The sequence below is a fragment of the Platichthys flesus genome, chromosome 4 (assembly GCF_949316205.1).
Source record: "Platichthys flesus chromosome 4, fPlaFle2.1, whole genome shotgun sequence".
NCBI lineage: Eukaryota > Metazoa > Chordata > Actinopteri > Pleuronectiformes > Pleuronectidae > Platichthys > Platichthys flesus.
The window spans coordinates 16,592,314-16,605,273 of record NC_084948.1 but is presented as its reverse complement, the minus strand read 5'-3'; the positions used below and the strand labels follow the sequence as shown (position 1 = coordinate 16,605,273).

The 12,960-nt window shown below is 42.6% G+C and overlaps 2 protein-coding genes across 5 annotated transcripts in view; one reads left to right on the top strand and one right to left on the bottom strand.

Moving 5' to 3' along the window:
- cbl (Cbl proto-oncogene, E3 ubiquitin protein ligase) overlaps positions 1-3,287 on the top strand; it is a 33,852-nt gene extending 30,565 nt beyond the window's left edge. The window contains exon 16 of the mRNA XM_062385733.1: positions 16-3,287. Coding sequence (XP_062241717.1) covers positions 16-311 — 296 coding nt within the window. The 3' untranslated portion in view covers positions 312-3,287. The remainder of the gene's footprint in view (positions 1-15) is intronic.
- A 1,044-nt stretch (positions 3,288-4,331) lies between these two features.
- mcamb (melanoma cell adhesion molecule b) overlaps positions 4,332-12,960 on the bottom strand; it is a 32,191-nt gene continuing 23,562 nt past the window's right edge. Inside the window, exons 3-17 of one of the 4 annotated variants that reach the window (XM_062386026.1) lie at positions 12,724-12,955; positions 12,285-12,355; positions 12,095-12,182; positions 11,830-12,009; positions 11,064-11,194; positions 10,732-10,867; positions 10,513-10,628; positions 9,872-10,013; positions 9,554-9,681; positions 8,914-9,052; positions 8,559-8,615; positions 7,275-7,307; positions 6,691-6,817; positions 6,122-6,233; positions 4,332-6,012 (exon numbers count right to left, since the gene is read on the bottom strand). In XM_062386026.1, the coding sequence (XP_062242010.1) occupies positions 6,010-6,012; positions 6,122-6,233; positions 6,691-6,817; positions 7,275-7,307; positions 8,559-8,615; positions 8,914-9,052; positions 9,554-9,681; positions 9,872-10,013; positions 10,513-10,628; positions 10,732-10,867; positions 11,064-11,194; positions 11,830-12,009; positions 12,095-12,182; positions 12,285-12,355; positions 12,724-12,955 (1,695 nt within the window). In that variant the 3' untranslated portion in view covers positions 4,332-6,009. The remainder of the gene's footprint in view (positions 6,013-6,121; positions 6,234-6,690; positions 6,818-7,274; positions 7,308-8,558; positions 8,616-8,913; positions 9,053-9,553; positions 9,682-9,871; positions 10,014-10,512; positions 10,629-10,731; positions 10,868-11,063; positions 11,195-11,829; positions 12,010-12,094; positions 12,183-12,284; positions 12,356-12,723; positions 12,956-12,960) is intronic. The other 3 variants (XM_062386028.1, XM_062386029.1, XM_062386030.1) reach the window with 3 other exon arrangements.

The window sequence follows — 12,960 nt, the reverse complement described above, 5'->3', positions numbered from 1 at the left end:
TTCTCGTTTCTTCAGCCTTCTCAGAGCCGGTGGAAGCACCAGAGAGACCTCCGAAGCCTCTGCCCAGACGAATCAACTCAGAGCGTCGACCCAGCCCCGTCCCACCTTTCTCTGTACCGCCCACTGGTGGAGCAACGGGAGGAGAAGCCAACTCTCAAATCAGTAGCGAGATAGAGCTCCTCATGAGTCAGGGATACTCTTACCAGGACATCCAGAAAGCACTGATGATTGCACAGAACAATATTGAAATGGCCAAGAATATCCTACGCGAGTTTGTCTCCATTCCCTCCACCGCTCATATTCTGACATAGCACACTCCGCGTGCCTGTCTCTCTCGTTTGCTCTCTCGCCCTAGCTTGGCCCGGCCTGGTTGGGTTTAGGTGGGCCCAGGCCAAAGCCCATTGCCTGCAGCACTACCTCTGGTGCTGGCTGACGCCCCGACGCCCCTTGTGGATTTTAACTGGCTGTCAATCCAGCGAGCTCACGGCATCTCTGGGACCCAGGGTCCTGCACTCCATTCGCTTTCAACAGTGTCTGGCCTTCTTAAAAACTGTAAGAGCGGGCCTCCTCTTTTTCAAGAACATCTCCTTGGAACCGGCCGAGCACATGTGGAACTATGACGGCAAGACGCAAGACTATTCGTAAGAAATGTTGAGAATACGGATTCTTCTCTTTCATGCCGAAGCATTTCGCGGAAAATGTAACCAACACCTCACAAATTAAACTAAAAATGTATATCTATATGAAAATTTAATATATGAGTAAATATATATTAAATGTGTATAATATATACAGTACGTGCATATACAGTATGCGAAAAATGATTTCAGCTTTGAGGGTCGCTGTTGGTACAAGTGATATGGGTGGACAGGGACCAGATCAAAGGGGGGGTGTGGCCCTCTGTCGGACTAAGGGATGTGAGAGTATGGAGAAGTGAGGAAGAGTCGGGGAGTCTTCCTCACGAGGACGTGTTGGTCAGCAGCAGCTTAGAAGACACGCAGCAGAGCTTTTCGCCAGGATGAATTCAGTCTGTTATGGCCTTTGATTAACAACGTTGCTTTGGTACTTTTTCTGTTTTTAGGAAAGACATCCTTGTTTTTATCGTGTTGTGTTTCTCAAAGTAGCATGACGATGGTTTCAGGTCGGGGCGGCTGTCTGGCAGCGTGTGTGTCCACGTGTGAGTGTGCGTCTGTGTGTGTGAGCATGCATGACGACTGCGTGTCTGCCAGACCTGCTCTTTGTGACCTGCTCTTAAACGAACCCTGCTCCTGTACATCATGAATGTGGAATTAGAGTCTGTGTATTCAGACTCGCGCTCTGTAAACGTACTACTGCTCTAACTCATGGCAGGGCCTAGTGTAGCTCAGAGCCTGACAATGAGATTATTAGAGGACGTACTGATGTTGACAACCCTGCAGAACCAGACGGGCTCGGCTGCGTGATCCGTGGCGGCTGAAATTTGTTTTCGTTTTGTCTTCGTCTAACTTCGCTGGCCGGCTGGTTCAGGTTTCTGTCTCCAGCTCGGACCAGTGATTTTTGAAACAACAACAAAAAAAAAAACTGTTATTGATTTACTTTGGTAATATATTATTGTACTATGATCATCAATATTGTTATTATAATTAATTCAGAAGTGCTTCACTGCTGCTACTATTGTTTGTGCTAAACAATTAAGCCTTAAATGTACATTTGTGAATATTGTGTTTAACAGTCATCCTGTTTCTTTAAAGTGACAGTATCACCCATGTTCCAGTCCGTGATGTAGCATACTTGAAAGTACAAACGGCTTGTGAGCTTGCAGCCCTCTCAAGCTGTCGACTCCTTTTTTGTTTTAAAGCAAACAAATTGCTTTGTGTTTGGAAAGCAGCCATTTTTGAATAGATTAAGCTTCTTCTTCATGTCAGTTTCCTTTCGCACCTCTGATCTGAAAGAGTGAGGCTATTAAAAAAGAAACAAGGTAGGCTCATGGGTTTGCTGGCCCAGCCCCAAGTCTACACTGAAACCAGTATTTGGGCCGACTGTAAGAATTAACTCAGGAATAAAGTTGATCTGAACTTGGGGAGTTCACCCTTGCTTTCAAAAAAAGGAAAAGAAAAGAAAAGGAGGAGATCCATTGGCTGAGACAGCAGCTCACCTGACAGGTGACATGTTGCCAAAAGCATCCGCTCAATGAAGTCACACAAGTAGCCTATTACCTTTTTATTTTCTCACATTATAACTTGCACATTTTTTGTTATTACGCATATTGTTTCTGATATCGACAGAACTAGAGACAGCAGCTTTATTTCCAGGTACTATGAATGAATAAGGAAATGACACACAGAGCTTTTAGGTACACACAAACCTCTGCCAGCATATGAAGAATGTTGTTTTATTTTTTTTTACGGGAGGGTATCGAAGACACATCAATAGCTAATCAGCCCTGGTTGACTCTGGGTTTCACCGTGTGTTGACTGGAAGCTATCTCCGCGCTGTCTGAACATCCTCTAGTTCTTCTTATTTCTGTTCCTAGTTGCCTTGAGAAACGTCTTGAATGATGGGTAATGAACGGGGAGGCCCCCAAACCTCAATACTGTACCAATGTTTTGTTGATGTTTTTGAGGACGGCGCTGTCCTGTATTTTTTTTTTTTTTTTCGCACAGCATACCAATTTGTGCTTTGATACTGTCACTCTAAAGAAGAAGAAGAAAAAAGCAAATTGTATTAAGTCAGTGATATGAATAGGAAAAAAAGTTGATGTTTTGTCTCATTTTGCATTCCTGTACATGTATTTTGTTCCAAAGGATTTGTTTACTTCTGTGAATAATTCTGTGAGCAGTGCCATACGTTAAGATATCTTCACCATGTGTAGAGTCGGGCCTTGTTTTTTTTTTCTTTTTTAAGGAGAGTTTGTGGGTATCTGTTTGTACCTCATGATCTCTGAAGGCAAGATTGTGCAGTATTGCTTGTATTAATGTGTCTCTCTGAATCGTCAGTGGCATCAGGCCTCATCGGAGGGAGCTGACGTGCTGATCTGTGAATAGCTTTGTTTCCCTCTCACCTAAAAGATGGATCGTGTCCCAGATCAGTTCTTGGCCTCAGTGATGCTCGACGCCTACCAGCCCCCGCCCCCCCAGTCCCTCTACTGGGGTACTTCAGCTTTCTGCCAGGAGAGGGAGATGTTGTTCCATGTAGCTGTGTAGCTTCTCATCAGTAAAAGGCATTCATTAACTTTTTGATGGTTTTTAAAGCTCATATCACTTTGGAAGTATGCACAGTGCTGTTAATAAAAGGATAAGCAAAAGCCATCACAAGCCTCTCCTCTAATTATTTATTCATAGATCTTTAGCTTGTAGATTTCATTGTATTATTATTATTATTATTATAACAATTGTCCCACTGCATGCAAATGGTGTAAAAACATTTATTAACCTGTTAAATAAAAGTTTTCTTTTTACAGTAAAACCAAAACAACTTATTAATCGGTTTGAATTCATGAACCGACTTTTGAATGGGTTAATAATGTAAAATTGAAAGCAAAAAAGTATTTTAATGCAAACACTGTCAAAGCTAAATGGAACCGAGCCAACATTAATGTTATTCGCGCATGTTTTTCCTCAATTGACGAGAGTCTAGTGAAGTCTAGGAGGAGGAGGAATCAGAAACTGTACAGGACTCAGTGTGAGTCACTTCTCTGCTGATGGTCTTGTCTGTCGTGAAAGTCCAGTAATGCATTCGATAATTGCATTCAAAACAACTAAATCTGATTTGAGTGCCCGGCTGCTAGATCTAATCAGCATCATATCTGAGAGCCATATTGTTTTAAAGTATTACAAGATTTAATAAACCTCTATTCTGTGCACCAACACACTGCTAAAGGTTCATCTATTTCTGCAGAAGAGAAACACTAATATGACAGCATGCTGTTACTTGCAGGAACATTTATTTACAGGTTAGTATTTTCCCAATGTATCCTATGGTAGTTTTTAATAATTATAGCAAAAAAATGTAGCTTGCAGGTGTATCACAGGGAGAGACATTCCAACAAACCTAAGCCTCAGGTCTTTAGAAGCCGGAGAACCGCACCCACTCAGACATGAGGTGAACATGCAAACTCCACACAGAAAGACCCCAGTTGAGCAAGGATTCGAACCAAGAACCTTCCTGCCGGGAGGGGACGGTACCAGCAACTCCAACCTGCCTCTATTCTCTCCATGATTAGGATCTAATTACCCACATAGTTCTAACTGAGGAAACTTACTTGGAAAATGATTAAGAAACCTGGGACAGAAATAATAAAAGAAAACCAAATACCTCAGTCTGAAAAGAAACAGACACTTTCTCATTTCCTCTTTTCAATTAACAGTCAATCTTTATTTGGTATAATTCTCAAAAACTACAAACAGTGGCTTTGTTGGTAAATTGGTTTGAATGCCATCGATGACGTTGACTTAAACTCTGAGGCATTAAAGGCATTTAACAGATTTCATACATCCACATCAATTTGACAGTGGTAGTTCCTAAAACAATAAAAACAGCAGGAACAGAAAACAGACCCACAGGGAAGAGGAAGGGAGAGTTACCCGGCTGCACGGAGCAGCTTGATTGGTTGCTGTTGTGCAACTTGATTTGCATATCTGGAGTCACAGTTCCCCCTCCTCAGTAGTCACACATGTTATATTGTCACAACATGAAAATACACGTACACAGAGTGTGTGTCTCACGTCTGAGGTTGAATCCGTCTGCTTCTCTCTGATCCAACAGATTATTTCATGTTTCAGTCGACACATGAATTCATTCATTCATTAAGCAGAAAATGTGTCTTTTTCTGATAACGAGGTCGACTTCATGCCGTGAACCATATTTATCATGGACCGATAATCCACATCCTTCCTCTTAAAAAAAATAAAAACCACTACAGTGATAGTTCTCATTCACATTAAAACAAGACGACGGTTTCACATTAGAGAAACACAACACACCACTGCATGGAGGATAAAAACAAAAACAAATCAGTGCACTGAACATTAAAAGTGAACGTAACTAAATAAATCATGTTTCAAAAACACACGTAAGATACAAAACTAGATTGTGAAGGAAAGAAACGACCAAGAAAACCAGAACTTGAAATAATGTTAATCCTTAATAGTCAAATCCTGAACAGATTATTCACCCGTCTTTTAAAAAATATTCTCTTTAGTATACACAAAGTGTGAGGCGTACAGACAGGAGCGTAAACTGTAGATGGAGACAAATCGGATGTGAACGATGTGGGAGTTAATTACCAAAATTTTGATTTCAGAGCTAAAAGGCAACATTATTGAGAAGGGCTGGAGATCATCTAGTGAGGGAAACATCCCACAAAAAATTCCCATAAAATTCAGTGTGCAGACTTGAGCAGAACAGAAAAACGTTAAAAAAAGAGAAAATACAAACAGGAGGACTACTACTATCCAAACTCTCCCTGCTCTGTATCAAGAGCACCAGAATGACATGAAACACTACCTTTTTTTTTTTTTTTTTTTTTTCTATTGTTATTTTAAATAAAGAAATATATACACAGATTATAATATATACACTTTTGATAAAGAGGCGTGTCAGGCTGCTCTGCGGTGATTGCTTTGCCTGAGTCGACGCTCAGTCAAATATAAAAACAGTCCCTGTTCAACTTTGTGCTCTATATGTTTGTTCTACAGACGATCAGCATTTTGCACGGCTCGCGGTAACAAGAGCTACGGTCTAAGGTCAGTCCTTTCGTTTGAAGGCCGAGGATTTATTCGCAGGATTGTGTCGTTAAAGCTCAAGGTGCATTCCAGGAGAAATGTGCGTGGATTGTGTCGGGACAGGAAGCAGAGGTTGCAGCTCAAATCAACTGTCGTCCATTGGGATATTAACTGACGGACGACTGATCTGATAAGGAGATCTGGTGGAAGCTTGAAGGCATCAGCAGGTACGAGCCTGAGAGGGTGGAACAGGAGCAGCAGCTGAAATCCCCTCCTCACTTCTGCCAATCCAGGGGCTCACCACCCTTTACTGCAGAAACAAACACAAAGGAGGGGTGGAGGGTGTTCAATTTAAAAAGGGGAATGGTGTATTCAGAAACAAGATCCTCTTTGGCCTGAGCTCAATCACTTTAACGTACCTGGTCGCTGGGAGATAGTTTTTCTCCGTTCACCCCGAGGAGAATGGCTTCCTCTGTGTTGTCACTTTTCATCTCCACTACGATGTTGTCTTTGTTGGATTTCTCTTTGCTGCTGCAAGACCATGAATATGCTCAAAGACATGCTATTCACTAGATCTATAGATTTATTTAGATCTGCACCAAACTGCTCATTGATATCAAGATCCATAAATCATTCGCTAAAACATTAAGGAAAATGTTTTTAAATCCTGCTATGTTAAAGAAAACATAAAACAATCCTAGGTGAGCTGCACCAAAATAAATAAAGTTGAATACTTTTTACGTAATCCGGCTAACTAACAAAAAAAACAGACAAAATCATAAACTCATTGGCAAAGGTAATAAAATCACTGAGGGGGGATGTATCCAAATTATGGAAACACATAATGCATTATTTCAGTGGCCTGTACAAGTGTTAATAAGATTATATGAGGTTGCTCTGAAGAAAAATAGGTAAAACTGAATATTAAAAACTGATCCTATTCTAAAACACCTTTTAATTTAAAGCGTAAGCTCTCTCTTGCACTCACAGGTCTTGTTTTCCTGATCGGCCACAGATTTTGCCCTTTTTGTAGAGGAAGTAGAGCACAGCCCCCAAGATGGCGAGCAGCAGGAGGCAGATAATGAGGACTGCAATGATCACACCATTGCCCCCTGCTGGAGAAAGAACACAAGAACAAACCACAGGGTCACTGACTGTAACAGGAGTGAGATGACGGGGTGATGCCAGAGAGTCGGATACATGAGGATCACATTTGGCAGGTGATGCAGCATTCCACAGTGTGTCGCAGCAGGAGATGGCCTTTTACAGAGTGTCTAAAAAGAGTGCAGCACATAGCATCATTCGGGTGACCTGGACCTGTCAGCCTAAAGAAAGGAAAGTGCAGGAGGAGTGTAGGAGGAGAGTTGTGTGATCTTATAACAGCATGACAACATGCACAGGAGGAGGTGGCGATGAACAGCTCAGTGATGGTTTGATGGGTTGTTCATCGGAAGAGAGAAAGGGGGGAGGGTCAGATGAGAGAAAGGGGCTGTGGAGGAGAAGAAGATGGAAGCTTTTGTGCCTTGGACATCGAGAGGTGCGGGAGAATCTGCAGCAGCTGCTCAAACAAACCTGGCTTTTTCTGGATATCTGTTGCTCCTTTAACTGAGAAAAACCACAAGAGCAGAGATATCAGAGGGATGTGTTAGTGAGCATATATCTGCAGGCCAATAGTACCCAGCCCTTGCCCCAATTCCAACCCTAACCCTAAACTAAACACTAACCCAAACCCCTTAACCCTACAACAACATCTTAATCCTCAAACAGGCATTTGGAAAAGTGAGGACCTGCTAACGTCACACTTTCCCCAAAGGTCCTCACTCTGTGAATTCTATGCTATGGTCCTCACAAAGATACAAGAACAAGTAAACTAATACACACACGGATTCGTCAGAGGTCAGAACTCAGCACAACAGATGTTTCATTTGATCTTATCTCGTCTTATTTGTCATTTGAAGCTAAACATCGACTGTGGTCAGTAGCCCAGCAGTCATACGCCCTGAGCAGAGAGCATCTCTGTTTAATCTCATGTAACTGGTGCTCTGCAAGAAACAACAACACAGAGCAGTTTTCCTCTGAGGAGCTGGATATTTCCTGGCATGACTTAGAGAGAGAGAGAGAGAGAGAGAGAGAGAGAGAGAGAGAGAGAGAGAGAGAGAGAGAGAGAGAGAGAGAGAGAGAGAGAGAGAGAGAGAGAGAGAGAGAGAGAGAGAGAGAGAGAGCACAAGGCAGCAGCAGTAATGGGAGTCAGGAGACTCTCTTTGAGTGCATTTAAAGCATCAGCTGCTATCTAGAGTCACATTGATCTCGTGTGTGTTTGTGGTTGTGTGCTGTGTATGTATCTGCACGTCCTAAAATACCCATTACTCATAACGTTCCTCTTTGGAGATGGTAAACCATGTCAGTAATTCCTAAATCAATTTGGTAGAAACCTCCTGTTATTCAGCAAAGTTTGCCTTTTCGCACATTTTTTTATTCATATGTAATAATCACGTATTTATAAGTAAAATTATGTAATAACTACAAGAAACTAACGTAAGGGGGATGCCAAACTAAGTCAATAGAGCTAATTTAAAAACCTGGTTCTGTGTGACTCTCTGAGGAATAATTCATGAATCTTGATGAAAACCATCATGCACGTTTAGGGGTTTGATATGTAAGAGTGTGTGCGGCTCTAAATCAAAATCTGAATCTACTGAATTTAAATTTGACATTGTGGGAACGTTGTTCCACACTGAATGATATTTTAGTATTAAATTGGATTTTAAGTAATTTTTTTTAAGTAATTTTTTTTAACTCTTTGTAGGTGATTTCTTGCTTCTTTTAAAGGCAGTGCAGACCTGGCTGTGGTCTTACCTGTGGTAGAGGAAAGAGTAGTGCTAGTAGTGGTGGCTTGTGTGGTCGTGTGTATAGCTGAAAACAGGTAGAGGCACAGAGGGGAGGACACTCATGGTTAACACACTGGGGGGAGGAAGGGGGAGCATTTGACAGCTACACAGCTTCACGACACAACATGGACAACAACGCTGGTTAAAATTGACAACACATCAACACGTTCCAGCGTGTGGCAGAGACGGACTCCTTCACAAAGTGACAGTAAAACAAGTGACAATCGACAAAGGCTGTAAGGGGGGGGGGGGCAAGAGAAAGAAACCTACACACATGTAAACACAAAGGACAGCGACAGGAAGGGGGAACCGCGGGGACTCACCGGCTTTGATGTGGAAGGCCACCGCGTCAGTGCCGTGCTCGTTGAAGGCGTTGCAGACAGCGGTGACGTCAGAGGTGACCTTGAAACTGACCTCACTCTGAACGCCCTCCTCCGTCGGCTTGGATTTTGACTCGTGCACCTGGTACAAAAACACACAGGTGAGTCAGCAGGGGGGTTCCAGAGCATAAGGTTACAGCTCTGACACGTCCTGTCACCGACTGGAGATGCTGCACCTCACTGCCCTGTTCTCAAGGATTTATTTTGACACAGTTGAAATAACCCAGTGAGTTTTGTCAAAATCAGGTCAGTTGAAGTTGTTGAAGAGATCTCACACATCAGGACTAAGCCTGAGAGCCAGGCTGGCGGCTCTGGAAGGATGTACCTGGACATGAGATGAATGCTAATATTTTCATTCTCACAGTTGAGCTGAGGCTTTGCAGATTTCATGTTCAGCACTTTAGTTCAGCATGTTACATGGACCATATTTGCGTAGCGCTTTTTTTGTCTAAAGAGTAAAAGCTTTAAATGCAAAAGTGACACTTGATGCTGACCTGCACGACTTGCTGGATTCTTCAGAACTGGAGACATGAGATAAAACTGCTTTTGTGAATACACAATGTGAAGCTTCCCTCTTCTGTACCTTTCCATCAGAGGTTGTCCAGTTGACGATGGGAACAGGGAAACCTCTGACGCTGCAGCTGAGGTGGACCGACGTCTCAACACTCTCTTCAATCTCTGTGTTGTCTGGCCTCTTGATCTCTGGTGGGCCTGAGGAGAGAGGAGCGGGGGATCACCTCAAACGCTTTCCCGTGACCAATATAACTACATACAGGATGCTATAAAACTATACATTTCTTTAAGTACTTATACACTGACTGAAAATAAACTGAAAATACACAGAAATGCAGAAAAAATCTTTAAACCCACATAAACCGACACTGTCTGTGATCAGACTCACCTTTGACATTAACTTGAAGTGTGCCGCTCGTCTCCATTCCCTTGATATCAGGAACAGTCACCACACACACATACGTCCCTGTTGTGTCGAACGTAGCGTTCCTCAGGGTCAAGGTGTGACCCTTTAATATCTCCTTTCCATTCTGCACACACACACCGGGGCAGAAACAGGAGCATTTATCACATGTGAATACAAACACACGATATCCACTTAACTTGTTTTCTTTGTATTATCCATATTTATAAAGAAACTAAGTAATGTAATGATTGAAGTAACTTTTATCGTGTTATGTTATGTATGCATTGTATGTTTATGTATGGAAGAGACTTGGCTCTAGAAAGAAATACAAAAGGCCGGATCCACGATTCCGTTATCCCTCTCTTTGACAGCGAGAGGTCGGAAGTTTTATGACAGTTTCCTTGAATTTCTCCTGAGAATAAACCGTGATTGATGAAGAAAATCAGGCATAGTCAGGTATCTGATATCTATGAGTGTGAGATTAGGTTTAGTTTCATTGAGCACTGTCGGGAGTTGTTAAAGATAGAAAGCTTGTCAGGGTCCAAAGCACAAACTGAGTACGCACTACACTGTAAGTAAGACAACGCGCTTGTGTGTGTGTGTGTGTGTGTGTGTCGTGTCACCTTAAACCAGGCAGTTTGTGTCTGAAGAGACGAGAGGGCGTTGCAGGTGGCTGTCAGCCCCTTTCCATGGGCCAACACCGCAGTGTCCTTAGGTCTCACCACAGCAGGATCGAGAACTACACTCATCAAAAAGAAAGAAGAGACAGAACCAATCATTCAAACTGGGCTCAATGCAGACTGCTGATTAAATTATTTGTTGTCATGGTGCAGGTTCCTCACAGTTGACCACCACAGTGGTATTTGCGGAGATCTCTTCACTGGTTTCCATGTCTAGAGAGTTACAATAATAAACTCCATTGTCCCGACGGGTCACGTTATGCAGCTCCATCACATAGGTATCGACATTGTGGACGCCCTGCAAAAAGCCATAGTAATCTGATCAACACATAAACAAAGCATTTAACTCAACACGAGGTCCTTAAAGTGCTTCCACCCACTGCAGAAGAAGATACCATACAATCAAAAGCTCCAGAACAGCTACTAATGGATCCTGTGATGAAAGACAAAGTGGGACTAAACTGAAAAATGTGTCATTAAGTGTGTGTTCTTACCCGTTCGTCGGTGATTGAAAATGATGTATAAGGACTATTCCCGTTACCACTGCAGTGAAACTCTATCGAGTCCCCTTCCTTGATTTCACCCTTTGGTGACTCCACCCACAATCGAACGGCTGTAGCGGGGTCTGAAACAGAGAGAGAGGAATTCAACGTCACAGCACAAACAACGGTTAACGTGACGGGAAATTGATTCCAACAAGAGGGAATCTCCAGCTGCAATTTCCTTCAGCAAACACATGTAGGACACCATATAGTTAGAGTCAGGGGACAGAGGGATGGAGAGAGAACTCCTGAACCTGAACATGGAGTCCTACTGAAACCTTTACTGACAGGTGAAAAAAATGACCGTCAACTATCAGAAAATGTAAGAGATTTACTCCAAGAGGTGTATTTTGTTTCATATGGGTTAACGAACCCTTACCCCCTGCCGTAACCCGTCAGTGGGAGTCATTTATCAGCCCCTCCAATATATAATGGGCAATGTTTTAAATTCTCCATTAAAGGCATCTAAATCAAGTTTTCCAGACAGTTCTGAAGCACTGGAATTTCATCCATACCTGAGATAAAATGCAAGATACTTGGAATTTGTGAATAACACAAATTATAATTAGACACTTAAGTTTTCAAATTATGCCTGATGTCTTCAATCTCAATCACACCTACAAAGTTGGCGTTGTAACAAACAATAAAAATTCACTATATGGTAAACTTTTAAATAAATGAAACATACACATTGAAAAGTTCAGTGTTTGAAACTCACAGTGTACAGTGATATTGATTCGGTTTGTTTCTGTCATCCTAGTCTCTCCAGGAACAAAGAAGTTGACCTCGCAGTAGAACTCCGCGTCCTTGTCCTCCTTCTTCACCTGCAGGCTCAGCTCACTCTTCACTGAGAACAGACCACTGGACTCAGTGGTGGTGCTGGACATCATGTCCACCGCTGGAGGACAAAACCATTAGTTAAGCACATGAGATGAGGAGAAAGAGGGAATCAAAGAGGGATCCCTCGTGTTGATCTGTCTCACCATCCTTAACATTGTGCAGTGGAGTGTTGTCTCTGTACCAAGTGACGTTCGGCTTGGGGTAGCCGTTTTTGACTTCACAGACCCCAATCTGTGGGAGAGGAGAGGAGACAGAGTCAGAGAAGAACACACTCAGAGAAGGAAACAGTCCTTTCATAATGAATACACTCGTCACAATGTGACGCTTGTTTACCTTGGACAGGCCGCTTTCACTGACGGAGATCCCTGTTCGAGTAGCATCAATCGTAGGAAGGTTTGGCGTTTCTGCACAGGAATTAAAAACTGATTTAACAATAAAAACGGCAAAAGGGTTTGTGTGCTCTGAGTTTGAAACACTCTCACACTGTTTTAATATCTTACATTTTTTAGCAGAAGTGGAAGGAGAATGATGGAGAGACGGAGAAGAAGCTAAAAACTGCTTAAGTGTAACAATTGGATGTTTGTTTAAGAAAGAAAAATCAGCAATTTAAGTGTCAGTCATTGTCAATTAAATTGAATGAAATTTTAATTAAGTTTAAGAAATATAATTTGGTCCATTGCTTTCGCTGAGGTGAACACACGTATCATATGTCTTTCAGAAACCATCTTTTGTCTCCTACATTCTGAGACGTCTCCTAGAATCTGAATCTTACCGAACACCCTCAGCTTTGTGCGTCCCTCCCCGGACCCGTCTGTGAGACTCTTGATGTGACAGATGAATTCCCGTTCATCCTTCAGCTGCACGTCGTTGATGGTCAGCACCACCACTCCGTTGGCCCCGGTGCCGTTCACGCTGATGCGGTCAGTGAACTGCGTGCCCCGCTCGACAAGCTTCATGGTGGAGTCTTGGTAGTAGATTTGCTGCCTTTCTCCTGTAGGTTTCGTCTGCA